This window comes from Pelecanus crispus, chromosome 2 (genome assembly GCF_030463565.1).
Source record: "Pelecanus crispus isolate bPelCri1 chromosome 2, bPelCri1.pri, whole genome shotgun sequence".
Taxonomy (NCBI): domain Eukaryota; kingdom Metazoa; phylum Chordata; class Aves; order Pelecaniformes; family Pelecanidae; genus Pelecanus; species Pelecanus crispus.
In genome coordinates this window covers 82,466,435-82,492,734 of record NC_134644.1, presented here as the reverse complement: position 1 = coordinate 82,492,734, position 26,300 = coordinate 82,466,435, and the positions used below count along the sequence as shown (strand labels likewise).

At 43.2% G+C, this 26,300-nt stretch overlaps 1 protein-coding gene across 3 annotated transcripts in view; it reads left to right on the top strand.

The window, feature by feature from the left end:
* The first annotated feature begins 539 nt into the window (after positions 1 to 539).
* ZCCHC2 (zinc finger CCHC-type containing 2) overlaps positions 540 to 26,300 on the top strand; it is a 48,472-nt gene continuing 22,711 nt past the window's right edge. For all 3 annotated transcript variants that reach the window (XM_075704775.1, XM_075704774.1, XM_075704773.1), the window contains exons 1-5: positions 540 to 1,454; positions 14,974 to 15,085; positions 18,440 to 18,516; positions 21,015 to 21,086; positions 24,386 to 24,498. In XM_075704775.1, coding sequence (XP_075560890.1) covers positions 540 to 1,454; positions 14,974 to 15,085; positions 18,440 to 18,516; positions 21,015 to 21,086; positions 24,386 to 24,498 — 1,289 coding nt within the window. The remainder of the gene's footprint in view (positions 1,455 to 14,973; positions 15,086 to 18,439; positions 18,517 to 21,014; positions 21,087 to 24,385; positions 24,499 to 26,300) is intronic.

The window sequence follows — 26,300 nt, the reverse complement described above, 5'->3', positions numbered from 1 at the left end:
GCCGCCCTGCCCTGCCCAGGCCCCGGCCCCGGCCCGGCGGGGGCGGGCGCCGCGCACGCCGCGGAGCGCGCTGGCGTCGGCGGCGCCGATAGGCGGGGAGGCGCGCTCCGCCCGCCCCTCCCGGCCGCGTCCCCCGGCCCTGCCCCCGCCGGCAGCTCGGGCTCAGTCCGCGCCGGCCGGGGCCGCGAGCGCCAACCGCCGCCTCCGGCTCTGCGCGCGCGCGCGCGAGGGCCGCCGGGCGCGCGCACGGGCGCCGGGGATAAGGGGGGGCGGGGAGGGGGAGCCGCTGCGGGAGCCGCAGGCGCCGCCGCCAGCGAGGCCCGCCCTGCCCCCACCCTCCCGCCCACTCCCCACGCGCGCACACGCCGGGACCGTTGCCCCTGCGCGCGCCTCTCCCGCGCCGGCAGGGCCGCGGCAGCATGAGCGGCCGCTCCTGACCGCCGCCCCCGGCCGCGCCGCGTCCCGTCCCGTGTGCCCCCCCCCGCCGGGCCGGGCCGGGCCGGGCCCCGTCGGATGCTCGCGGCCCCCCCGCGCCGAGGATGCTGAAGATGAAGCTGCCCCTGAAGCAGACGAGCCACAAGGTGGCGGCGGAAGAGGCGGCGGCGGCAGCCGCGGGGCTGGGGCTGAAGGAGCCCGGCGCTGCCCTGGACTGTCACCTCCAGCTGCAGCAGGTGCCCCGGGCGCCGGCCCGCGGGGGCGCCGCCGCGGGGAGGGGGTGCGGGCCGGAGAGGCCGAACCAGCTGCACGGCTTGGGGCCGGGGCCGGGGCCTGGGCCCGGCCCGCCGCGCCCCGCCGCCGCGCTCTCCGCTCCGGGCGGCGGCGGGCCCGGGCCGGCGGCGGCCCGCACCGATAAGGAGACGGTGTACGAGTGGTTCGGGCTGGTGCTGGGCTCGGCGCAGCGGCTGGAGTTCATGGTGGGGCTGCTGGACCTGTGCAACCCGCTGGAGCTGCGGTTCCTGGGCTCCTGCCTGGAAGACCTGGCCCGCAAGGACTACCACTGCCTCCGCGACTCGGAGGCGAAGGCCAACGGGTTCAGCGACCCCGGGCAGCTCGGCGACTTCCGCGACCCGGCCGTGCGCTCCAAGCTCATCGTCTACCTGGCCCTGCTGGGCTCCGAGAACCGCGAGGCCGCCGGCCGCCTCCACCGCCTCCTGCCCCAGGTGGACTCCATCCTGCAGAGCTGCCCGGCGCGGCGGCCCCCGGCGGGCGCTGCCGAGGAGGACGTGGTGGTGGTGATGGACGGAGCCGGGGAAAACGGGCCGGCCGGCCTCCCCGCCGCCCAGGGCCTGGGCTTCGGCGCGCAGGAGGAGCTGCTCCTGCTCTTCACCATGGCCTCGCTGCACCCGGCCTTTTCCTTCCACCAGCGGGTCACCCTGCGGGAGCACCTGGAGCGCCTGCGGAGGGCCTTATGCGGGGACCAGGAAGAGGAGGGCTGCGGCCGCCACCGAGCCCAGGTAACGCCGCGTCCTGGTCTCTTCCCGCTGCGCCATCTCGTCAGGCGGTTTCCTCCTCCTCCTTTCACCCCCTCCCGGTTTTCCCGGAGCTGCGGGCGGACGCTTGCCGTTCCTCGCAGCCCCCCGCTGGGATGGGGCCCCTCCCGCCTTGCCCCGTTGCTCGTCCTGTTCCCCCCCCCCCCCCGCCCCCGGCAGTGTAGGCCCAGGCCACCCCCACAAGCTGCTGTACAGTCTCTAGTACGAATTTCTTGTGGTGACGTAACAGTGCCTGACTATGATGTAGTAGAACCGGCGAGAGAGGGAAGGAGGACTTCTTTTTCTAGCCTGCCATGCTTTCTGGAGCACTGCTTTTTGAATCCTGCCTTGCAAGGAGCACAGGGTGCAGAGTGCTGCTACAGCTTGACTGGCTGCCTCGTATGCTGTAGGCCGCCGAAGAAGTTGTACCATGCAGAAGTACAAGCGACAGCTTGACTAAACTTGTAAAAATAATAATAACGCTAGTTAGAAACCATACAGCCTAAGTGAGCGTTCTCTAGGGGCTTAAAACAATAGAATGCCTTGAAATAATCTTTACATGGAACCTGCTTCCTCCCCCCGCAAAATGAGACTTAGGCTTGGACTTGGCAAGGATCAGGGCAGCGGTCAGGGGTCAGCAGCTCTAAGGCTGGTTCTCTGAAAAGCCACGTTCAGTAAGGTGGCTGAAGGTGTCTTTTGGGAAGGGGTGGTAATCATTCTGCTGAAGGAGCAAATTAAAATGTCACAACTGGAGCTTCTGTTCAGAGAAGAGCTGATTTTCTGGGTGGCTGTTGGGAAATGGCAAAGCACATCTTGAAAGCAGATGTGCCACTTGTTGCTGGAAGGTGGCTGTCACCGAGAGTGGGGACGTTCATTGAGTGGCACTGATGCATTCTCCTGTGCAGCAGCTATGTTTAAGCTAAGGTTTTCCCCCAGTACCATTCATTGCTGCCCCTTTGATGAGCGCTGGCTTTGAAAATCTGCCCCATATGTATGCAACCAAGCCAGCACCTTGGAGCTCTGCAGTTTTTGGTCTATAGATGGCCTCTCATGCAAAGGGGAAGAAAGGGCTGGAAGATAGGTGTTTTCTGATGCTGTTCAGCTGCGAACACATCAGGTTCTCATTGGGTGCTTAACAGAAGAAGGTACAAAAGAGTAAGGGTTGGGGGTTTGGGATTTTGTTTCGAAGTTTACTTGCAGTGCTTTCTGATGCAGCCACTCCTAGAGAACTGTTTTACATTGCCTGCCATAGGAAAGGAATGGCTCCTTTTTCTGTTTGGTAGCGACGGAATACGCTTTTGAGGAGTACTTGGAGTGGACAGGGATGAATTTCTAAGCCCTCAAATACATTAAGTAAATGCTTGTATCATGTTAAGGCCAAAGCACGTTTGGCAGGTCATAAACCAGTGGGTAGAGGTTCTTGTTACCGAAATCATAATGAATTTGTAGCGTAAGTCCAAAAAGTGTTTATTTTGGCTCAGTGACCTGCATCAGGCCTAGCTCTATCCCAGAATGAATGCTGGAAGTCCATCTTTAGGGGGAGAAGATTGAGTTGCAGGAAGTGGTAAGACTGGACACTGTTCTTGCTGGGCTTAAAGTGCTAATAACTGGAAACATACTTCCTGCCTGCAACTGGCACATCAGTTGTAGCGGCTCAGCGTGTCCCACCAAATGCATTAGGAAATCAGGCTCTCATGAACTACCAGAATTGAAGTCTGTTTTGTGCAGCATTCTGGCTTTGGCGTAAAAGCAGCCTTCCAAGTTGTGGTGGTTTCGTTTACTCAGGGAACACTGAGAGACCCGAGTCGGCTTGGCTGAACATGCACATCACATATTCCCTAGTCCACACAGGACTGAAACGGCATCCCTTCTGTCAGCTTTTTTTTTCTCTTTCTTAATGGTCAGATTGTAAATACAACAGAGCCTCTTCTGGGAAATAATGGCTGACAGGGAACAGAGGGATTGATGGGTTTCTGCTGAGTATTTTCGGTTCACAGGGACAGTGGGACCCTCGCAGATAAGATGCTAGAGGAAATGGAGTTAGTCGTGCCGTTAAGAGACTTCCCTGGCAAAATGCAGCTGTACTGTTAAACTGGACTTGATGTAAAACCCTGTCAGACGTCCGCAGGCTTTTTATCCTCCTTTAATCTCTAAAATTTAAGTGCCTTCAGGGCTCTGCATTTGTGAACTAAAGCTGTTCATAAAGACCTCTCCGCATTTTCCTGCGGCTGGCCTGGGGTCAGCAGGGCTGGCCTCCCTCGTTGCTCGCAGCCCCGCTCTGCGGCCGTGCAGCGGGAGCCGCGCAGCGCGGGCAGCTCTGCCCCCCGCCCCGGTGATGTTGGCGGTGCCCGGCGCCCCTCCAGCCCTGCCCGGGCCCTGCCCCCCGGGCCCGCCCGCTGGCCGCCTTGCTGCCGCGCCTCAGGGCGAGTGGCCGGAGCAGGCGGTTCCCGTCACGTTTTGCAATGGCCGCAGCTGGAAGGAGGACTTGAACTTTCTCCTCCCCCATTAAATGGGGGCAGCCGCGTTCTGCGAGGGCAGAAGAGCCGATGGGGGGGACACACACACACGACACAGAGACGGACCCCAACCCCAGGAGCGCAGTCGCGGCGCGGAGGTCTCTCCCCTTTCCCGGCCCGAGAAGGGCCGGGGGGAGGGGGTGACCTCTCGCTTTGTTTGCGGGGAGGACGGATCGATCATGGCGCCTCCCCGCCCCGTGAGGGCGCAGCCCCTGCCTTCCCCGCCGTGCCGGTGGGGGCGAAAGGGCCGCTCCCCGGCGCGCCGCTCCCGAGACCCCTCCCCGGGCAGGGGCGCGGTGACTGACGGTCACCGACCGCCGCTTCCCGCCCCCATTCAAGATGGCGGCGGCGGAGCCCGCGCCCCCTGGTCACGTGCCCGCGGGGCGGTTTCCTCCCCGTCGCGCGGGGGGGGGAGGCGCCCTCTGTTGCATAACGGGAAGGGTCTCGGCCGTTCCGTAACCACGTGGCTGCGCGTGGGCCCAATCACGCGCCGGTCCTGGGGGTTGGAGGGGGCCCGCGCTCCCGGCCGCCCAGTGGCGGGGGGTGGGGGGTGGCGTGCCGGCGCGTGCCGCCGGGGTCCGGTCGGGCCTTGGCCCCAGCAGCGGGCCCTGCCCGGGAGCGGCGGGGGTCCCGCAGGCCTTCTCCCGAAGGGCGGGCGCGGGGGCAAGCCCGGGGCGCGGGCAGACCCCGGGGGTCTTCGCGGGGAGGCTGCGCCGCAAGCACGGCCCGTCCCGAGAGGGGCTGTGGCGTGCCCGGCGTATCCTGCAGATAAAGCGCAGGAGAAGCTTTGTGCTGAGGGGCCGCTAGCTGAGCTCCGGGCTTCCCTTCCTTAACGCTCCCGGACTTTCTCAGCTCGTGTCTTCCGAACAGTCTGAAGATGGTAGGAGGGCTGTCGTTCACATGACCCGTGAAATAATATGTACCTATGGCAAGCAACGGTGATGGGAAATCCACCTACAGAGGCGATGGAGTTCAGACCTGGAATTGAACCAGGTGGTTTACTTGTCAAGTTTCGATTCTGAATTCCTTAGCGCCAGGACTGTGTTGCTGCATGTGGCATATCTAACAGAACGGCTTGGTTTGAGGTTTCAAGGAGCTACAACATTTAGCTACAATGAGCAGTAACCCTTGGGAGGTTCACCTACAAAGAATTTGTGGGTGATTTACTAGAACATAAAGCAGTTTGCTTTTTCCCCATGATTGGGATTATGTTTTCTGGGTAGGATCTGTGCCATCTTGATAAAATTAAGTTCATGTTAAAGTTGCTTTTTGACAAAGGATTAACAGGATTGCTATTCTTTTTGGTCTCCTATTTTAATGACCCTTTAAGAACTTAGCATTTCTTAGTGATACCTTTTAACAAATTTAGCTGGAAATGGCTGATCAGTTCAAAAGTTGTAGGAGATAGGACTGCTGGAGCGGGATGAGCAGAGGTAGGATTGCCTTGTAATTGCGTAAACTTTGTTTCTTTAAGAAAGTGTTCTGAAACACTTTTTTTCTTTACTTAAGGTAGAAACACTTGATACTATTTGCAGATTTTTAAATGAAGGTATAGTTTATAATGACACCTTTGGGGAAAATCATTTTTTGTCATTAGGGAAAAAAAAGTACATTAAGCTGTGCAGAATATGGACTTTGAGTCTAAAGTTGAAGTATAAGAATAAATCTGCAGCATTCACATCTGTAGTCATAAAACAAGCATCAATGTCCAAAGAGTCTGCTGATACCACTATATATATTGATTTAAGTAACAGAACACATAGCTTAACTCTTGTGTTAATTATATTTGTTTAATAAGTGCATCAGTATCAAAGCTGCTAGACTTCATTGCTTATCTTGCTTCATCCCATCCAAGAATCCTGAAATACTGAAGGAGGTCTGAATATGTGCTAACATAATAAATGTGGCATGCGTTAGACACTAGAACGTTTATTCAGGCATACTTGACAGTAATAGAACTAAGGTTCTGTTGAAATAAGCAATCGCCTGGAGATAATGGTTTGCTGAATAGTAGTATAATTAGCTGGCTGGAGGATTCTTTACAGAAAAAGTCTCTACTTAACAAACAAAGGAAAAGTTTCTATTTACAGAGTATTTTTTCTTAGTAAGCTTCTATTTATAGGATATTTTGTCTGCAAATTAGAAGAGTGCTTTTATAACTGATCTTCAGACACTTGCAGCAGAACAAGGTAGTAGAACTTAATCTGAGAATCTAAGAGCTTTTAGAACAAATGCAGCCAATCCTATTTTGAAGCTGCAGTGTACTCTTTTTTAGTGTCGTAGAGTTGAGTTATAAGGGAAAGTGTCTTCGGAGTCTGGTTTAAATAAGAGACAGAAGGATTAAAAAAATGTCATTTTACTCTTGGCAAAGATCTTTTAAATGGTGGTACCCTCCAGGAAAATACGAATGTTTTACAAGTTTTGCATACTGAGATAAAAAGTATTCTGGCTCCCTCAGTGAACCTAACACCCTTGTCTCTGAACAGGAGTTCCTCTGACTCCAAACAGGAGTTAAGGATTTCCAGAAACATTACTGGAAGCCTTCTGGAAAGGAAGTCATAACTAGATAAAAGACAGTGCCTAAAAGGAAAGATTTCTGTCTAAATGTGCATGCTAATGCTCCCGGAAATTGCGGAGTAAAAACTTTCACTGCTCTCAGTTGTTTTGATTGTTTAGTTCTAAATATGAAGTGTTAGGACAAGGCGAGTTTGTAGCCTTGCCCAGTCCCTTTGTACAAGGGTTAATCAGTCTCTTGCTGTTTTCCATGCCAGTTTCTTCTCCAACATATTAAATGAGCACTGAGGGTATTGAAAATATACCTGTAACTTCCTAATGCTTGCACTTAGATTACTGTTGTTAAGCTGTGGTCCTGTTTTCAGTGTTGCCTAGTGTTGTTTTGTTTGTAGTTCAGCAAGGTCTCACTGGGCGTGGAGTACCGAGGACTCTCAGCTCTTTAGAAAAAGAGCTGCAGAAAAGGATGCAGATAGCAGCAGTAAGATGGCTGCATCTGTGAAACCACTGAAGTCTGTAGCATTCTGTCTACTTGAATCTCCGTCACCTCATTTACTTCCCAGTATCGGTGTCTAGCCATAGCTGCTCTAGAAAACACCACAGCTGATTCTCCATTAACTATAATTAATACTAAATGTCTACTTTCCTCCAAGGCTTGGTGAATTTCTGTAGTATCCTCCAAGTCTAAGGGTTTATACTTTTGGAGACCGAAGCTTGCAGAGGACAAGCTCAGAGATCTGGCTGGAAACTGCATTCCTTCATGAGCTTCTTGCCTTTCCTCAACCTCTTAATCTTGTCCTTTTTGGGAGAAGAAAGTAAAAATACTTTTAAGAGTGAAAGGAGATTTAATGCCTTGGGAAGTGTCTTAAGAGTGAGATAAGAACACGACGGAGAGATTTTCTGTTATTTGGAACTGCCATACGTGAAGGAGTATTTTTAAACTAATCTGCTTAGACCTCTTGAGTTCAAGAATTGGACAAAATGACATATTACCCTCTGCCGGTAGTTAAAAGTAGTAATGAAGGCATCGTCTCTTCTCAGTACTAATTGTACTTCAGTGAACCACTCTTAAGGGGCAAATGTTTTTTAAATCTTTCTGTCACTCTAGGCCACTGTGAAAATAATTTTTTGTATCAGTCTGAACCAGTACCTTCAAGCAATTTTATTCGCTCCACAGACAATTGTAACAATACTGAAGTTACCCAAAGTTGTTGGATGAGCAACCGTCAATGCAGTAATGTCTGAACTATTGCAATGCTGGCTTTAGCTTCAAGTTCTCTACTTTGTCATGGGCTAGCTGGGTTGGACTGAAACTGTGGTTTAAGTCCAATTAAAAGCTCAGATGCAGATGAGAGAGAAAGTGCTGTGTTTCTAGCAAACACAAGGTGCAGTATTCCCACAGTGCTGTAAATCATTGCTGCAGCTAACATGTCTGGTACTTCAAGTGTAATTGCCACAGGCCTCGATAGCTGAAGTTGTTAATGATGCTGAAGAGGTTGGTATGCCCTTTGTCTCAAAATTGTCATGATTTCTCAGTGCTACAAGGTAGTCAATACGTGATTGCTGAGGCTGTCATACAGTGTGCTTTTCCTCCCCCAACCAGCTGATGTTTTTTCAAAAGGTTTCTGTGTCCCTCATAGTGTTTTATTGCTGCCTCTTACAGGTGAGCTCTTAAAATAGTTTCATTAAACAAATATACCTTAAAGTACTCTTGGGCAGCTGTGCGTTCTGTCTGTGCAGTCCAGCTTACTAGATATGAGTTAATAGGGCAGTTGCACATTATCCATTTGAACTGTATGTTCAGCCAGTCAGGCTTTTATTTTGCATAATATGGGATTTTATGTCTGGTCACAGAGCCACAAAATGACTGAGGCTGGAAGGGATCTCTGGAGGTCATCTCGTCCACCACCTCCCCCTGCTCAAACAGGGCTGCCTACAGCCAGTTGCCCAGGACCCTGTCCAGACAGCTTTTGAATGTCTCCAAGGATGGAGACTCCATAACCTCTCTGGGCAACCCGTGCCAGTGCTCAGTCACCCTCACGGTGAAAAAGTGTTTCCTGATGTTCCAAGGGAATCTCCTGCATTTTGGTTTGTGCCTATGGCCTCTGGTCCTGTCACTGGGCACTACTGAAAAGAGCCTGGCTCCATCCTCTTTGCACCCTCCCTTCAGATGTGTATTTACATTTTTATACGTATAGGGCCTTTTCTGCAAAGCTGATTTCTAGCTGGGTGGGCCCCAGCTTGTGTGGTGCCCATAGTTGTTCCTCCCCAGGTGCAGGACTTTTGCATTTCCCCTTGTTGAACTTCATGAGGTTCCTGTTGGCCCATTTCTTCAGCCTGTGATTCTATGTGGAATAAGCATTATTGTTCTGGAGGTTGATTCTGCATGTGAAACATAGTTAACAAGGAAGCATTTAAGTTGTTTGTTGACTGTGGCCAAAAGAGAGATCATTTGGTAGATCTTTGTAGTCTTAGATCTTGAGGCCGATTCTGTTCTTAGTCTTGTAGGACAGCTCTCTGCATCTCAAATCAATCGGACAGTGCCACTGCATAGTTCAAAGCTTCCAAACTGAAGTGTAACTTTGCAGCAATGTCAGCTGGGCAATTGTCTTCAGCTTGTCCAAGACAGTAGTGTATTTTTTGCATGGGAGACAACCTGTTGCATCAACAGGTGTCAACATTAAACAGATTTTGAAGCATTGCTGCTCTGTATGTTTGCATTTGTGAGTCTTAAGTGCGTTAGGTGACAGGATGCAGATACAGTGGCATGCAGTCTTGAGTAAGGCTTCCTCTTTGCTGCCGTTGGCATCAAGAGAGGGTTCAGCAGCGCACAAGTACACATGAAGTTGAAGATGTGGTGTTTAGCCCTTGTGCTAACATAGCTACCTAGCTATGTACCTGCGTATCACAGTTGTGAAGCAAAAAGGGTGGTAGCTTGTAAGGATTATTTTAAGCAAATCATGGCTTTGGTCTTGTAACTGGCACCACATCTATGAATGATTATCCTGACATCACTCAGGTTTCTCTAAGGTACAGATGCTGTAGTTGATAACTCGTGATCATGAGTTAGACCTTGATTCTTACAAGATGCCTTCTTTCATCTGGTTTTGTTTGCTGGTTCCCACTTGTACATGAATGAATGAGCTGTGCCAGTTTACATCTGCACAGCCTTGCAAAGCTAGGTAGTGCTGTCCCTAACAGCACATTTACTGAAGTCTTGTAGAAAAATAAGCTTTCGTATTTGGGCATGTAGAACTAATCAAGCTGTCCAGCTGCTGTAAGCAGGTTTCCCTTGTTAGTGCTCATCAGAGCTGATGCATAAGTAGTTCTTTTATGAAAGTGCAGTGCAAACATCAGAAGACATATGTGCATCAGTCACTTGCTCATGATGATTAGTAGGCTATCCAATAACAGATTACATTACATATTGCCAAACCGATACCAGCATGACATTTTTTGATCAGCCAGAATCTATGTTAATAGAAGGCAGAGTTTGGACATCTGTCCTGTGTAGACTAGCTGGGATTTGCTCAGCTCATGTATGTTAGTTATACAGAGCAACATCCTTCCAAGCAGGATGGCTCTCCACTTTAGATATTTGGGGCTTCTCTTTACAGTCGCAGGAAACACCTCAAGTGATAGGTGGTTTTTTTTAATATGGTACTTGCTTTCAACTGTATGAGGAAAGATGTCTTGGATACAAAACTCTGATCTAGATTGTGAGAGCAGACAATTTTTAGAGCGCTCTCTTAGCTCATTTCACTTTCCAGGAGAAATGTAGTTAATCCTCTAGCCTGTCACAAAGATCTGTGTGATTATCAAATCAATTATCTAGCAACTGGTTGGGGGCCACCCACGTTTCTTGCTTCACTGTATTTTAATCGTTAGCAGCAGCACTATGAGCTGCAGTGAACCCTTATGCGTGAAAGCCTTACAGTGACAAAGGCTTATGCAAGAATTAACCTTCCACTTGCGTGTGTTGTGTGAATACATTTTATTCATTGACAGGAAATGACTGGCACAGTGAGCGCTATGCAGCGTGACCATCGACAGGAACTCCTCGGCAGCATACCCAGTTTTAAAGGACTTGTGTTTGTGGTGTGACTGGCACCAGGTAGCAACCCACGATGTTGCTCTTAATGCTCATTGGCCCTCCAGACTCCCTAGACTTTCCAGACACCTGCATGCTAGAGTTGTCTGCTCTGACAATGCCACTTGTATGTTAGCTACTTGTGAGTGTTTGGTGTAGGACTGTCATAGTAGCTAACACCAAATGTGAAGAGTTGTAACGCAGCTTAAGATAGGATCTGGAGCTGGCACAGAGACAACTCTTGCGGGCTGTAAGGTAAAGCTATGACTGCCCTGCATTACCCTGCCTCCTGCGTTCCACTAGGTACTGTGAAAGCTGTTGTTCAGAGAATACATGCGGTACATACTACTGGTTTAACTTTCTAGGTGAAGAATTTGTCAAGTGAATAAATTGTGAACTTTTTTACACTTATGATGATTTATAAAATCTTTGATGTCGGGACTTTTTTAAATACAGGTTTGAACCATGTAATATTTTGCAATTTAGAGGGAGCCTTCAAATGTGGATATAGTTTGCCTGATACAGAATGCTGCCATGGATAGAAAAGTAACCATTCTGGAATAATTCTCTGCAAAAATATTTGAACACTGTTACAAAGATGATGTATATGCTAGGTGAGAAGCAGTTTTCTAGTATTAGGAGGTGTAGCAGCAATATTTAATGCTTCTGTGACGTGAGCTGAGCAGAATACATCTTCAAAGTAAATCTTACTTCCACACCTCTCTTCTAAAAACTGCTCACAATTTCTTTGACTTCTTAACTGGCAATTATTTATTAGAATAGACTGTAATTTATTTTTCCATTAATCACAACAAATAGCATGATTTTGAATGCAAAAGAAGGTCTGACTTTCAAATTTGATTGTTTTTAGATCCATTTGTGAATTTTAAAAAAAAGTAATTGAGTAGGTGGAAGTCTCAGCTTGTTCCTTAAAATGAATGAAGCACTGCCTTCGGCTCTTACGATCATGATTTCAGAGGTGGAAGAAGACATCTGGGAAAAGTAAAACAAATTGAATAGTTTGAGAGCCTCTGTCAGAGTTAATCCAAATGTCTATTGTCGTCTGTATGCAGAGTGGAAGAAAGATATCAAAGCTGCTTTTGGCAAAGCATGTGTCTGTAGTTTAAGGAAGACCTTACCTCTGCCAGAGAATTGACATTGATCTTCTCTAGAACTCTTGGTTCAGTTGTTTGATTTCATGTCAGGAAGGCATTCACTCTCACGCCAAAATATGTGCTAAACTTGTTAGCTTATGTAGTTTGGACTCAGCCAGTTAATCACAGTAGTAGTGTTTTTTATGGACAGTCTTAAATGAATCACAGCTTGAACTGGGTAACTTTAATGCTCAAATGCTGGCAGTTTTGTGAATAATGCATGACCAGGAGTTAACACTTAAAAAGTGAAGTACTTGGATTTGGTTATGTCCACGGTTGTTATGAAACGTCTGAAAAAACAGTATCAATGGGAGTTTTGAGGAGATCTGAAACTGAGTATCTCCAGACCATGCTGTGATTTTTTTTTTTTTTTTTAATTAAACTAAACTTGGAAATTTGCTAAAGCTGTTAAAATGCAGTCTCATTGATATACAGCTATTTTGCTTTCTTATTCCAAGTCTGATATTGTGCTCATAATTTATTAGAGGTTTGAAACATGAAATACTGTTTTGATCAGTAAAGTTCGCTGAGGTGGTTCACTGAGTGACTAAGGACTGGTGTGAGTTTTATCTTGAGGAAACAAAGCATGCTCTGTATTTTAAGTCTGATTGCTTTGAAACCTGAAATTACTGACACTTGGCATAGAACACCAACCATACACTGATTTAGATGAAACAGCTAAAATGTCGTTCAGTTCCTCAGACCATCTGTAGTGCAGTCTAAAGGCACATAGATGTTCACTTGCTAATTGTGCACTGCTGTTGATGGGACTGATGAAAGTTAGATTAACAGTGTGCCCAGGGCAGGCCTGATGCCTGTATACTTACTGGGTTCTAAATGAGTTGAATGTATTGTTAGGAGTTGCCACAGTTTGTACCCACGCTGTAGCTGCTTTAGTAAGATGAAGCAAGCTTTAGTTGGTACATCTGTCAAATCTGAAGAAGTTCATTGAAGAATTCAGAAACTACGAGGGGATGTCTTTTGGCACCTCTGTGCTTCCTCATTCTGGTCTGCCTGTTGTGACAGTCGTGGGGTCCTACGTACCAAACAAGGAAGCTAGTCTTGGCTGCTCGTTTGTCCCATCACATTGTGCAAGTCCTTCAGGGAAAAAAAAAAAAGTCACATATATTCCATCGCTTATTTCCAGAATCTTATGCTTCCTATATTTAAAAATAAGAGTACTGTCTGAAGATTTATATTTTTCCTCTATCCATCGTTTATGAAGGTCTTTCAGTGGAGCAGTGTTCTTCATCCTGAATTCCTGAGAGGAAGAGGCTTTGAACTTTCAATATGCATCTACGCCAAAAAGTATCCATTTCTCCTAGGAATTTTGTTTGGTTTATAGAGCTACTAATAAGATAGATATTTATTGACCTTCTAGTTTTCGTGCAGACCAGTTGCTAAGTATTTGTGCTGCATTGAATATCCTCTATGTAACTTGCATGTTTTGAAAGCTTTCCCAAGAAACCTACCCTCTGTTTTAGCTTCCAGTGCTTAATAAAAAACCAGTATTTGGTTAATTTGTGGTGCTAAACAGAGAACCACTTTCTCTCCCCCTCTGCACTGCTGCTGCTACCACCAATATGGTATTTGTATATTGATGGCATTTAGGTACTTGCTAAGCTCATATGCTATACTACTTGTTACAGATAAATAGAGTTGCCTCACTTAAAATAGATTAATCCAGAAACTTGCTTGTAACTTCCAGTATTTCCTAGTTCTTTGTGGATGTATCTTTTTTAAGATGTGTTGTTTCCTTGAAACATGGAATTACACTGGTCAACTGGGAAACACAGTTGCATCTAAAACAGTTGGACGTTTTAAAACATTTCTGAATTTTAGCTTGGTTGATCAGTTTGGTTTTTTTAACAAGACCTGGTCATTGAAGAACATGTAACTTGATACATTAATATTTTATCTTAGTTTGGGAGAAATTATATAGACTCTTGTTACCCTAGGGAAACCCCTTGAAGTCCGTGCTCATCTAATACTTTTCTCTAGTTTATCATTGTTAGCCTAGTTTGTTCTTTCTTCTCTTACTTATCTGTCCATGTTATCTGTCTTGTATGACTTTATAGAATCATTTATGTTGGAAAAGGTCATTGAGTCCAACCGTAAACCTAACACTGCCAAGTCCACCAGTAAAGCATGTCCATAAGTGCCACATCTACACGTCTTTTAAATACCTCCAGGGATGGTGGTCACTCAGCCACTTCCCTGAGCAGCCTGTTCCAGTGCTTGATAACCCTTTCAGTGAAGAAACTTTTCCTAATATCCAATCTAAACATCCACTGGTTGCAACTTGAGGCCATTTCCTCTCATCCTATGACTTGCTACTTGGGAGAAGAGACCGACACCCGCCACACTACAACCTCCTTCCAGGTAGTTGTAGAAAGTGATAAGATCTCCTGTCAGGCTCCTTTTCTCCAGGTTAAACAACCCCAGTTCCCTCAGCTGCTCCTTACAGGACTTGTGCTCTAGACCCTTCACCAGCTTTGTTGCTCTTCTTTGGACACGCTCCAGCACCTCAACTTCCTGTTCTTTCCCTCCTTATGCACTGTATTAAAACAGTGGTACTTCTTGACATATAATTTTGAAGTCTGCATGCAAATGTGGGGGGAGAAGAGCTTTCAGTCTGTCCTTTTCTCTGTGGAAGAGAGGGTGTTGGTGGCAACTTTGCATTCTGAATGTTTAGTTACTAAGAGGTGCATTGATTTAGCTGTTAGGACCATATGTCCTGATAGACTGTCCAAACAGTTGTTCATGATTTCCTATACAGAAGAGGTGGCAGGCTGAAGGTACAGGGCATGAATATAATTGAGGAGAACATGTTTAGAGTGTAGTGAGTAGATGACTTCACAGGTTAGTAATTGAAAGAGTTCGTACTACCAGTAAATTAGCGCTGAAGTTCTGAGCTAATGATCTCAAATTGTCCAGCTTGAGATACTCTAAAGGCACGTGACCTGTCCCCCACCCTGTTCTGTTTTTAAAATAAGGTCAGTGAAACATTGGAGGTTATAGCTGACATTTAACAAATAAATAAAAAAGCAAGAACTGAAGTGGCTAATGACCGCCTTTTTGCCACTGTCGAGAGCTTCAGGTTTTTCTCCTATAGAATACCAAATAAGGAATCTTTTTTTTTTTTTTTTTTTGGTAGTTTCTGCTGTTTAGTGCAAGCTTTGAAAATAATACATTCTAGTAAGACACTTCTGGTTTTTTCCTTCTCAATTTAGAATGACTTTTCCCATCGTGACCGCGTGTCAAGTAATGAGACCGGTTTGCTAGAACGAGCCACAGCACCTCATGATGGACTACCAATGGCTTCCCATAGACCTCAGCGAGAAGGTATGTTGTCTGAGGTTTCTTTTGAGAAACACTTTAAAGTTTTTTTGAACGCTAAACTCTGCCTGGAGTTGTAGAAATCTTGCATCTGTCTTGCTGTTCATCTGAATGAGAAACTGCAATGCTTGGTAAGTATAATAGCTTGTCTGCTGCCTACTTGGTCTTTTCTTTATTATAACAAGTTGTCATTCTTGTTAGCTCCTAACTACTAGTGATTGCACACACGAAAATTGATTGCAAATGGGCTTCCTCCTGAAAAAAGCGGTGGAATTTGGGAGAAAACAAGAAAATTTAATGCAATTGTATTAATGGTGTTTAGATTTTTGAAGGAAAACTAAACATGAAGATACTGTGAAACAATGGATAGCTTCTGCTACTTGATTCAGTTGTATTTGATTAGCCTTAAAAAACCAAAGAAATTAAAAACACATATTAGGAGATTTTATAGAAGTGGTAGTTTGGAGAAGTGAGAGTCTTTCCGTAGAACAAAGTCGTTTTTTGGCTCTATTGGGGAGAATGAGAACAAGGCTTCAAAGCGTAAACAGAACTCTTCTGTGCAATTGCCAGCACAGTTTCTTCTCTTTGAAGAAATGAGCATTTTTGAAAACAGATTTATTCTTGCCCTTTTTTCTCCAACAAGATTAGCAAATCACTTGTCTACTCAAAATTAGTCTACGCTATCCTGCAGATAGCAAAGAGCTGGCAATCTGGGAAAACTATTGCTATTCCTTTTGTCCTCATAAATGTCCTTTGTCTTTACTGTGAAGACTTAATTACACTTTGAAGGCAGGCAATTTGAGAGTTTTAATTCCTTGCAAAAAAACACAGAGAAAGATTATGGCTGATTACAGACAACAAACCTGTTTCAAATGCTTTTACAGAGTTCAAAGTGTTCATATTCACAAATTAGAAACACAAAAGCAAGACTCTCTTTAGCAACGCTCTTGAATTAAGTAACAGAAGCACAGAAAAGTTGAATAATCGAATCTAGCAAAGAGCTTAAAGATTTCTCAGTGGTTGTATTATCATAGTTAGAAACTACAGTGAAGAATCAGAATCGTTTTGTGATATTTGCTATATAGGTATGTGATAGAAAAGGAGTCCCCGCTACAGAAATCTCCCTACTCGGTTAGAAATAGCACTGATAATAAAACATGGGGTTTTTTTATTCTCAGCTGTGATGAATATGATTTTTAGAAATCTTAACTTAAATTTACAATGGAAGCAGTGTCATGTATACATGCTTGACTTAATCGTCCTGAATGCGTGTGTTGTGTCCAAAATAAATGTAGCCATGTAACATGCCTCATTAGCTTGTATATTCAAACATTTCTTCTCAGTCTAGCCATTTAGAATATTTAAAATGTGATTGTGGAAACAAAATTCTAAAGTAGTCTTTTGAAGCTATGGAACTAAAACTGCAGCAACAACACTGTAATTACCTGTTGTATCACTTATTACAATGAAGCATGCAACAGCAACAAAAAGTTAAGGAAGCTCAAGGTACTACATTGTGTAATAAAATGTCTTTATACTTGAGGACAAATATATTTAGCATTGAGAACACTGAGTAGTTTAAAATAAACACAGTCCCGTCAGAAAAGAAGCTTGTCTGTGAATGTTAATGGTGTTAGTTTCCATAATTATGTATGCTAAACATATGCATGTAGTGAACTGCAATTTAAACCACTATTCTCGGTTCCAGTCATGGGAGTCAACTTTTTAATTAAACTTAGGAATATCAGTTCAGCTGATGGTATCAATTTTAACATTGGCCATTAAGAAACTTTACTGCGCCAAAACTCATGTTATGCCACAGTCCTTTTTCTAACAGTGCTTTTATCCCTACCAGACAGGTAAAAATTAAGGTCACCAAACATTTGGCTTTTCACAGTATATAGATGTATGTTATTGTCTGGTATCCTTAGCTCATCTCAGATTTCTTTGTTTTGTAATAATTAATCTTCATTAACTGAAAAATGAACCGATTGTCTAGCGCTCTAACTCCCAGGTAGAGGGTTACAACCAGTGTACACCAGCACACCCAGTATTTGTCAGTCTTTCTACTAAAAGAACTGGAAGGTGTAACTCTATCACCAGGCTTATGTGCTGGCTTATTATTCCTTTAAGGAAATCGTTAATGCTTAGTTCTCTTAGAACTGGCATGTTCGATGGGAATACTACTTTAATTGTAACTTAACAAAATTCATTAAAGATGTTTAAGTTAGATGAAATGGTAATTAGCTAATCTCCAAGAATAAGCTTTGTAACATACACTTGTAGGAGGTTGGTTGATTTTTTTTTTTTTTAAATTGTTATGCATAATTTCCAGTGTATCCCATGTAAACATGCAGTTAAAAATTGAAAGGAAAACGTTAGCTGGTGACACCACCCTCTTCTCACCTCCCCCCAAAGAAAGAAAAAAGTTTCAAAAGTGTTGAAAGGAAGCATTGATGGTGTAGGGCTGGTCGAACTGTTTTTTAAATAAAATTTTTTACATGTAAAGATGTGTTCATGCTTGTAAAGGAATAAAATTCTGTTGAATTCTTAGACCAGCATAGCAGAAGTAAAAAGTCCATCTCGGCTACATGAGGATTTTTATATAGGGTGTTACCTGAACAGTGTTATGTGCCCTCAAGAAAATCTCTGAATGACTGAAAGTCATATGGTGCTGCTTCTTACCAAGTCACAGCCAGAACTTGCCTATTCTTGAATACAGTAGACTATGGGGAAGGAGTGTTAAAGTAGCAAGTACTTTAAAGTACCCTTCTTCCTTTTCAGTTCAATTTAATGATACTCTTTACAGTATGATTATAGTAGCCTTCTGCTTCTCCTCTTCATTTTCTGTTTGCTAACACTCATTTCTGTCTCCTTCAGGCCTTCCCCAAGTGTTTCCTTCCACCTAAGTGCCTTTCAGAAATGTGGTTCTTCTGCCTTAGTTTGCTCTCTTTACTACTTGATGTTTCAGAACTGTGGATGTGGAAGGCACTGTCACTGGCTTTTATCAGCGCTTGTTACTTCTTGGAATAAAGACACAATTTGACTTCTTTCATTGTCTTTTCACTTATAGTGGTTATATTATTGTATTTATGTGACTTTCAGTCTAAATAAGCTCTTGGCTAATGCACAGTTTCCCATGATCTGCAACGAAGGGGCTGTGCTCAGGCCAGAGAAATACTTTGTAGAGAACAAGGCTCCACCTGCCCCCTGCAGTTTGTTACAGTAAAATAGCATCTGAGAAGGAGTGGGGTTGTGTGAGTCGGTAAATAGCATACAGTGATTCTCAGAGTGGCTAGGTAAGTAGATGCATTTTCAAACTGTAATTTTGGTGTGTACAATATGGTGTTTTTCTTTCAGCTGTACACATTGAGAAGATAACCCTGAAAGGAGTACCAAGAAAAAGGGCTGACAAACATTTGGAGTACACATTCAAAGTAAGCAAATAACCTCCAGAATATTAAAGGAAATGTATTCATGATATCTATGTATTGTAGATAGATACAGCTTGTTTCAAATACCTGCTCAGAAGGCAGTTTTCAATTACGTTAGGGTCTTTAGAGATTCTTGGAATTACCCTATAATTCTCTTGGATTCTGTGTGCAGATCAGGTGTTTTATGTAATTGTGGGCATAAGGTGGGAAGGTGTAAAACACCAGCCATAGCCAGGTGTGTGGCGTCACTTCAGGAAACTTGGCTTTTGCTAATTTGGGATAAGTATTACAAATAATTCTAAAACTAGCTGATCGTTTGCTCAAGTGGCATGGGAGCACAGTTCCTGTCTCTGCAGTTATATATTGCTTGGAGTCATATGGTCATCTTAGATCTCTTTCATGAATGTTTTCCATAAGAGGATGGTTCCTGTGGGTTTTGACAAAACTGGGGGTTGATTGGTTTGGTTTGGGTTTCTTTCATTTCTTTGTTACGATAAAAACAAACAAGCTAAAAAAGTCAACAGACTTGAAGGCCTACCTAGTATAGTCTTCATGTATTATAGTAGCCAGAGGCAACACATAAAACAATTACGTGGGTGAATTTTAAACAAAACTGAAACGCTGCTGCTTGCTACTTTGGAAAAGAAACTTTCGGTATTGAGGTATTAAAGGCTGTAGGCATTAAGTAATAGCTGCTAAGGCCATTAGTGGTGATGTTCTAATTGAATCGAAGTAGTAATTTTCTTAGCAAGGACTGACTAACATTATGAGTCATTTGGCCAATGGATCTGAGTCTGGTAGTATGCCAGGTTTGAACACAGAGTTAAATTTTACCTTTTTTCCCCCTAAAAAGAATGTTTTAGATCAAACACTATTACTGGCCATTTGACATGGGTCATGGGAACTCTGTGAAGTGGCAAACATAAAAAAAAAAAAAAGGCTATTTTGAGGTGAAAACTGATATGTTGATCCCAAAATTTGATATTGTATTAAGTAGATGTAGATTATAGAGTTTTGTCTTTTCTGATATTACTAGAAGCTTAAAATTAGTGTTAAATTGATGTATATTATTTCTGGTTTTGAAGTAAAGTAGTGGCAACAGATACCTTGTTGTTGATCATGTCTGAAGGTGAAATCTGCAAAAAAATCTCCAACCTTCTTTTGCTGAGGACAGTAATGTGGAATTTAGCCTTCCAAGTCTTAAAGGTTAACTTGCCCAAGTATTTCAACCTTGTCATAGATCTTTTGTCCAAACAGTCTGTGGACTGAGTACTAGGTGAAATACAATAGTAGATAGGAGAGGTTTGTACAGAATGCCCATATGGATTATTAATATTTAAAGTCACAAAACTATTTTGAAAATTCAGCATGTAGGCAGATTTGACAGTGGTTTTGAATTTCTTTGTTAAAGGGGGAATGTGGAGATATTCTGGGAAGTATTTGAGTAAGCTTGAAACACCTCCACCTCAGTTCTTTTAGGAAAGAGTTTCCTCTCCTCATCTGTGCAGATATATACTGTGCTCCTCACTGCAGATCATTTTGTGCTTGCCCAGACACTGCTTTTTTAAGGTTATAACAGCAATTACAGTCATGGCTTCCCAACTGAGGGCACCAAGAGTAGTTGGCATTTCTGGGGACTAAGTTGATGTTAGTTGGTGGTTGACATTATCCTATCAACTCTTCAGAGTAAATGAATGTTTATAATGGCCATGTCCACTCCCATTACACAGAATCTTCCCGTGCATGTAATGGGAATCATAAGCCCAGAAGTGGGCTTCAAGCCAGACAGCACTCATCTAACCAAGCTTACTTCTTTTTTTTCCTCAAAATATGCATGTGAAGGTGCTATTTTACTACTTGCATGTTGTGCCAGAACAATAATCTACTGAAATTTTATACAAGCAAATACCAAAATGCTGTCTATGATTCTTGAGTAACTTCTTTAGTAACTTGCAGTACTTCCTATGAATTGTACCCTACAACAACTTCTGTATGACCATGTAGGATTCAAGACCAAGGCAGATAAAATTGTTTTATAGGTAATATAAACAAAGGGAGATTTTTTTTTTTCTTTTGACTCATGATAATGGCAGTGAGAGCTCAATCCAGTATATCTGACCTACAGTCCTTTTCTCTGGTGCCTGATTTTTGCGGTTAATGATGTTTGTTTCATATGAGTCCTGTAATTACAGACACTTCTGCCTGGCTTGTTTCTGAGTCAGTAAGCCAGTAATCTTCAGGGACTTCATTGCATTCACCTGAATTTGTTCATACTCTCCTTAGCCACAAATAACAATGAAGATGATCTTAAAAGATACACTCAAAATTAGTATACATCTTTGAAAAGGTACAGCATTATCCCTGTTTGCCTGGTATTTACTTATCTGCAAGTGTTAACTTTTATGCTGAGATCATTGGATTTATGGAAATGTTAAGATTGGTTAACTGGTATTATACGTGGAAAAAGAACCTTTCCTCATTCTCTTTTCCTTCCTTACTAGGTAAACTGGTCCGATCTTTCGGTAACGTGTGTAACAAAAACACACCAGGAGCTTCAGGAATTCCTGCTAAAAGTATGTATTGAAATCTAAAAGTAGTGTTTACTCATCAGATTTATAACTTCAGAAGTAGTGTGGGAGAGCTGTGATTTCTGGGATGTAACTATAGAAACAAAAGCATGCTACCAGATTTTTGTACTTCACGGTTGTATTAACTATTGAAATAATGTGTATTGTGGTGGAGCAGCTTGGACAGGTGAACAAGCTCAACAGAATGGGGAGTTTCCCAGGAGGAGATCTTTTGACTTGTCTGAGGTTGCTCTTGTAGTTTTAATTGAACTACCATAAAACTACCAGATGAGTTTTTAATATTCCCCACAGATACAATGTATAGGTATGAGCACTGCTGGTTTGCTTATTCGTGTCCCTGTTAGAATGACCTTAAGAGTATCATTTGTTGTTTCTAATTAATGAGGCAGAGCCATGAGCATAATAGTTCTTAATTTTAGTGTTGTTTTCTTCAGCAGAACAAAGGCAGGCATATTCACTGTCACAAGGAGTTAAGTTTGAGGAAAAAAAAAAAATCTGTCAACTTGTTTGTGTGTAAAAAAAAAGTAAAAGTTCTCCAAGTTGTTCTCTCCCCCACCCCAAGCAGGGAATGCATTTGTGTGTGTAGGCCACATGTGGACCCCATGAGTGTGATGACCTCACACTGTGTGTTTCATTGCCAGTGTCTAATAGTTTGGGTTCCACCTATTCTAGGAAATTATACATTTAAACTCCTCACTGTTCAAGGCACTAATGAAAGATCTGTTTTGGGCATGTTTTGATAGCATCTGGTGTTCTTAACTGCAATGTTAATTGCAAGTGGAAAGCCAGTTACTGTACAAAGGTCAATGTCTTGTTCACTGTTTAATCAACATTATGTTTTCTAGTGTTGTAGAAATGAAGCAGTGAGTGTTCGCAGCAGCTTTAATTTAGCTGGAATATCTAGTTCCAAGAGTTCCCAGAGCTTGATTGTGAGAGTTTGAATTATGGATGGCGTGTCTGGTTGCGGATAGGGTGTCCTGCAACATAGGGTACACGCATCTCCTCCTGACGAGAACCTTAAAAGCAGGACTGTCATATGGGATCCTTTGCAGCTCTGGGATGAGTGTTCAACTGCATGCCTCCTGTTCTCCTACCTGTAAAGTAAAGATGAACACCAGCTTCTGAAATGGGCCCTCTAGTACCTACTTGCTGCCAGGAGGAGGAGCCAGGCAAACAGACAGGATCCAAAATGTTGCAGAGCTGTCCCGTTTGACTGATGGCAGCTCTTCAGATGTGTGGAGTGTTCCATGTGCTGGCTTGACTGCTCCAGCAGAGTCTAGATATACAGAAGATGGCAGGACAAGTGGAAGACAACCACAGGCTGCTACGAGCTTGCTGAGGTGTTCTGTGGAGAATATGCACAGCTGAACATACTTGGTTTGTGTTGGTTTTGATAGCCATAAGTAGAGAAGAAAGAGAATTGTTAAACAAAACAGGATAAACCTTGCTTTAAAAAGCACTGTAGAAGTGCAAATGCTATCCAGTTCATATGCACTTGCATTTTGGCTTTTTGTTATTCTTATTTCCAGTCTGCATGGCATTGTTAAGTAGTACGCTCAGTTTTCTAGGGAGAGAAAAGAATGGTCAAAATACTTGATAGGAAGTTCCAAGGTTGTGGGTGATTGGAGTAAGATAACTGTAAAAGTTGTTTCGGAATAGAACCATTGGTGGGAAAAACTAAGGTAGTAAATGGGATAACTTGGGTGCCTTATATTTAAAGAGCACCTTCTCTTACGTGATAAGTGTAAAAAGTTCTTTGCATGTAGGAAATTACCCGTGTATGTGGAAGGAATAACAAACTTAACAAGTAACAAGACTATCTCATTACCTGAAGTTAAGATAGTTAGCTCCTAGTCTTTGGTTCGTGTAACTCTGAATCTTTAACTACAGAAGGAATTTAATTCCTTTTAATGAAAGTTTTAAAGAAAAAACAAAAAGTTGTGGCTGTTTCTGGAGACAAATTTAAATACAAAACACCAGGACAGGAGGTTTGCTCATACCCATGGTTCTGCAGTAGCTTTTTGGTACCTTTTGGCTAATGCTAATTCTTCAGTCAGGAGTTCCTCATAGCACATATTAAAGCTAAAGGGGTCAGTTAAGAAAAGCTGCTTTCAGCACTTCTTTCTGTTTTTTTATCTAACACACTTCAGGTGCAGTAGCACTGCACTAATCTAATACTAACAGCACCTGTCTGTCTGGAGTCTGTCTGTCCAGAAGTTCCTTTTATGTATGTTACCAAGCAATTATCCACATTAGACGTAGTGTCTCTCTATTAGTAGCACTTCATTCAGTGAAAGAATTTCTTAGTGCTTTGCTGTTGTACCACTAGCAGGATGTAATATCCAGCTGTCACTCTGGATTGGGTGTATTCCAGACATGCAAGAGGAAGATGGTACGCTAGTGTAAATTACTTAGTGCTGTTGATCATAACTGATGGCAGATGTTAACCAGATTAGCAATAGCTTTTAACTTTAGGAAAAAGCATTTTTGCTATGGCAGTTTACTTTTAATTGCCTCAAAATTAAAAGATTTTTTTTTTAATATAAATTAATGAATTTGACCAGCTTTCATGCACTTCAGTACATTATTTTGGGAGTGGTAAATGTTAAAAATTTTTGTTCTAGGGAATATGTTTCACTTAAAATAGACATGCTGTTTAGATGCAAGAATTTTGCCTTCTGAACTAGAACATCAGAAGACCTCACTTTGTAATACTGGCATTGCAGTTATAATGAATTTTCTTAAGAAGTTTCAGTGTTAACAATAACCAGAGAAGGACTTGCTATTGATTAATCTCAATATTGCCCACTGAAGTCTAGTGTATTATATAACTGAGTCTCCTTTCTACTCCTGTCTCTTTAAAATAATTGAATCTAGCTAAGTGGTGATAGTGAGTACAGTGCATTCAGTCCTCCCTGGTAATTTTTTTTATGTTATTTTGAGACCTACTTTCTGTGCATGAAAGATTTAAAGAAATATATCAAAAAAGGCTGTAAATTACTCTGGGAAAGAACATAGTTATTGGTGAATTTCTGAATGTAGTTCTTTCAACTAGAGCTTTAAACCATCTGACACTTGGATTTGATGTGAGGCTTTACAGCAAAGTGTTTCTCTAGCAAAACTAAATTATGATGATTTGTTGTACCTTTAGTCTGTAAATTACCTTACTCAAACTGGAACAATCAAGTTTCTTGTTGATACCAAAAGATGTAAAGACTGATGGTGAACAAATACAGTCTTTAAAATGTCAACTACTCATTTTTTAACATTAACCTTTTTCTCAGCTCCCAAAGGAACTGTCTTCTGAAGCATTTGACAAGACTATTTTAAGAGCACTAAATCAGGGTTTTCAGAAGAGGGAAGAACGAAGGCATGCTGATCTTGAGCCCATAATCAGGTAAATATTTTAGCAAATAATCTGAAATGCATTACCTGAAAAGTGATTGAGGTCAAACTAGATGACTTTTAGGGACAGTGGAAGTTCTGCTGCCTAAACACAATTTGTGAAGAAAGTGGGAAGGCAGTGATGAAATAGATACCTTTAACTCTTCCCCCCTCCGCCCCTTTAAATTGAGACTCTTACTAAACTTTAATGGATTACTACTTTAGAAGTAATGATACAATTATTGAATTATTTAATTGAATTTTAAACTAAAGAAGAATAGATTTAGACTAGATATAAGGAAGAAATTTTTTACAGTGAGGGTGGTGAAGCACTGGAACAGGTTGCCCAGAGGTAGTGGAGGCCCCATCCCTGGAAACATTCAAGGTCAGGTTGGACAGGGCTCTGAGCAACCTGATCTGGTTAAAGCTGTCCCTGCTCACCGCAGGGGTGTTGGGCTAGATGATCTCTAAAGGTCCCTTCCAACCCAAAGCATTCTATGATTCTATGATGAAAATATTTGTCCTGAGCAGCATTATATAGCAATGATTGGCGCTTCAGCGAGGGTCTTACCTCCGTTATACAAGGGTATATTTAGAAATATTAGAAACAGTAACTCAAAGTGCATAATGTTTTAATTTTATGACAGCATAGAGTGAGAGACAGAACAGAATTTGGAAAAGAATAAACAGTAATAGTGAAGCATGTATAGAAAATTAAATGTAGCTCACCTGTTTGTAAGAAAATGGCCCATACCTCATAACCTACTATCTAGCGATGAGGGTGCTTGCTGGGATGTGGGACATGTTGGTCAAATCTTGTAACTCAGAACAGCAATGTGAATTTTGGTGGGCCTCCCTGTTCTTGTTGTTTGTTACGGATATCTTGTTATGTTTGTTCTTTCCTGTCAGGGTTGTTCAACCTTGTTCAAAACAAATTATTGATCAGGTTAGGCAGTGCCTCTTGAGTTAGGGTACTTGTTGAAGAATCAGGCTTTTCAGGCTCCTGCTCAGAATATACTGCAGGTCCAAGCATATTGGATCTTTGGGTTTTGTCTTAATAGCTTAGCTACAGAAGATATGGAGCTGCTGTGCGCCTCAACCTCCCCTTTCCCAATTTTCTTTTATTTTAATCTGTAATATTATTTGTCTGTCTTTATTGGCTTGATTGTCAAGCCAAAAACTAAATCTGTGCAAACAGTTTTTGGCTGATAAACATTCTGGTTATAAACGAATAACTTGTTAAATAGAGGTTGACTGAAGAGAACATATCTGTAATACAGAAAGGTTGTGAAGCCTCACTGCACAGTAATTACAAACCCAAGAGGTTCAGTTTGAGGATAACCTTTAAACATACCCAAGCATATTATAGTACAGAACTATAATTACAATTTGCAAGCTAAGTTGTGACTATACTGGAATGGTATGTGAATAATCTTGTTATAATAGCATTACTGTATACAAATTTCATTTTCTTACAGTATCAGTTTAGCATAAATATATATTTATTTGGGGGTCTCAAGTACGTGCCCAGTTGCCAAAAATTGCGCTCTCCTGCCCGCTACCCCCAAAAATAGAACTGGGTAGTGCTTCCTGGCAAGCCATAACTGAAAACTTGTTGTGTGATGTAAAAACCCTTGATTCTTGGCCTGTTCTCTTATCTGAAGTTAATAGAAGTTGTCACTGACCTCTTGGGAACAGACTAGACCAGTGCAGAGCAGTATTGAGAATCCCACCCTTTGCTCTTGAAGATAATTATGAAACTCAAATACTGACATTATAGGTGAACTCAACTTTGTGTTTAACCAAATAAGTGTA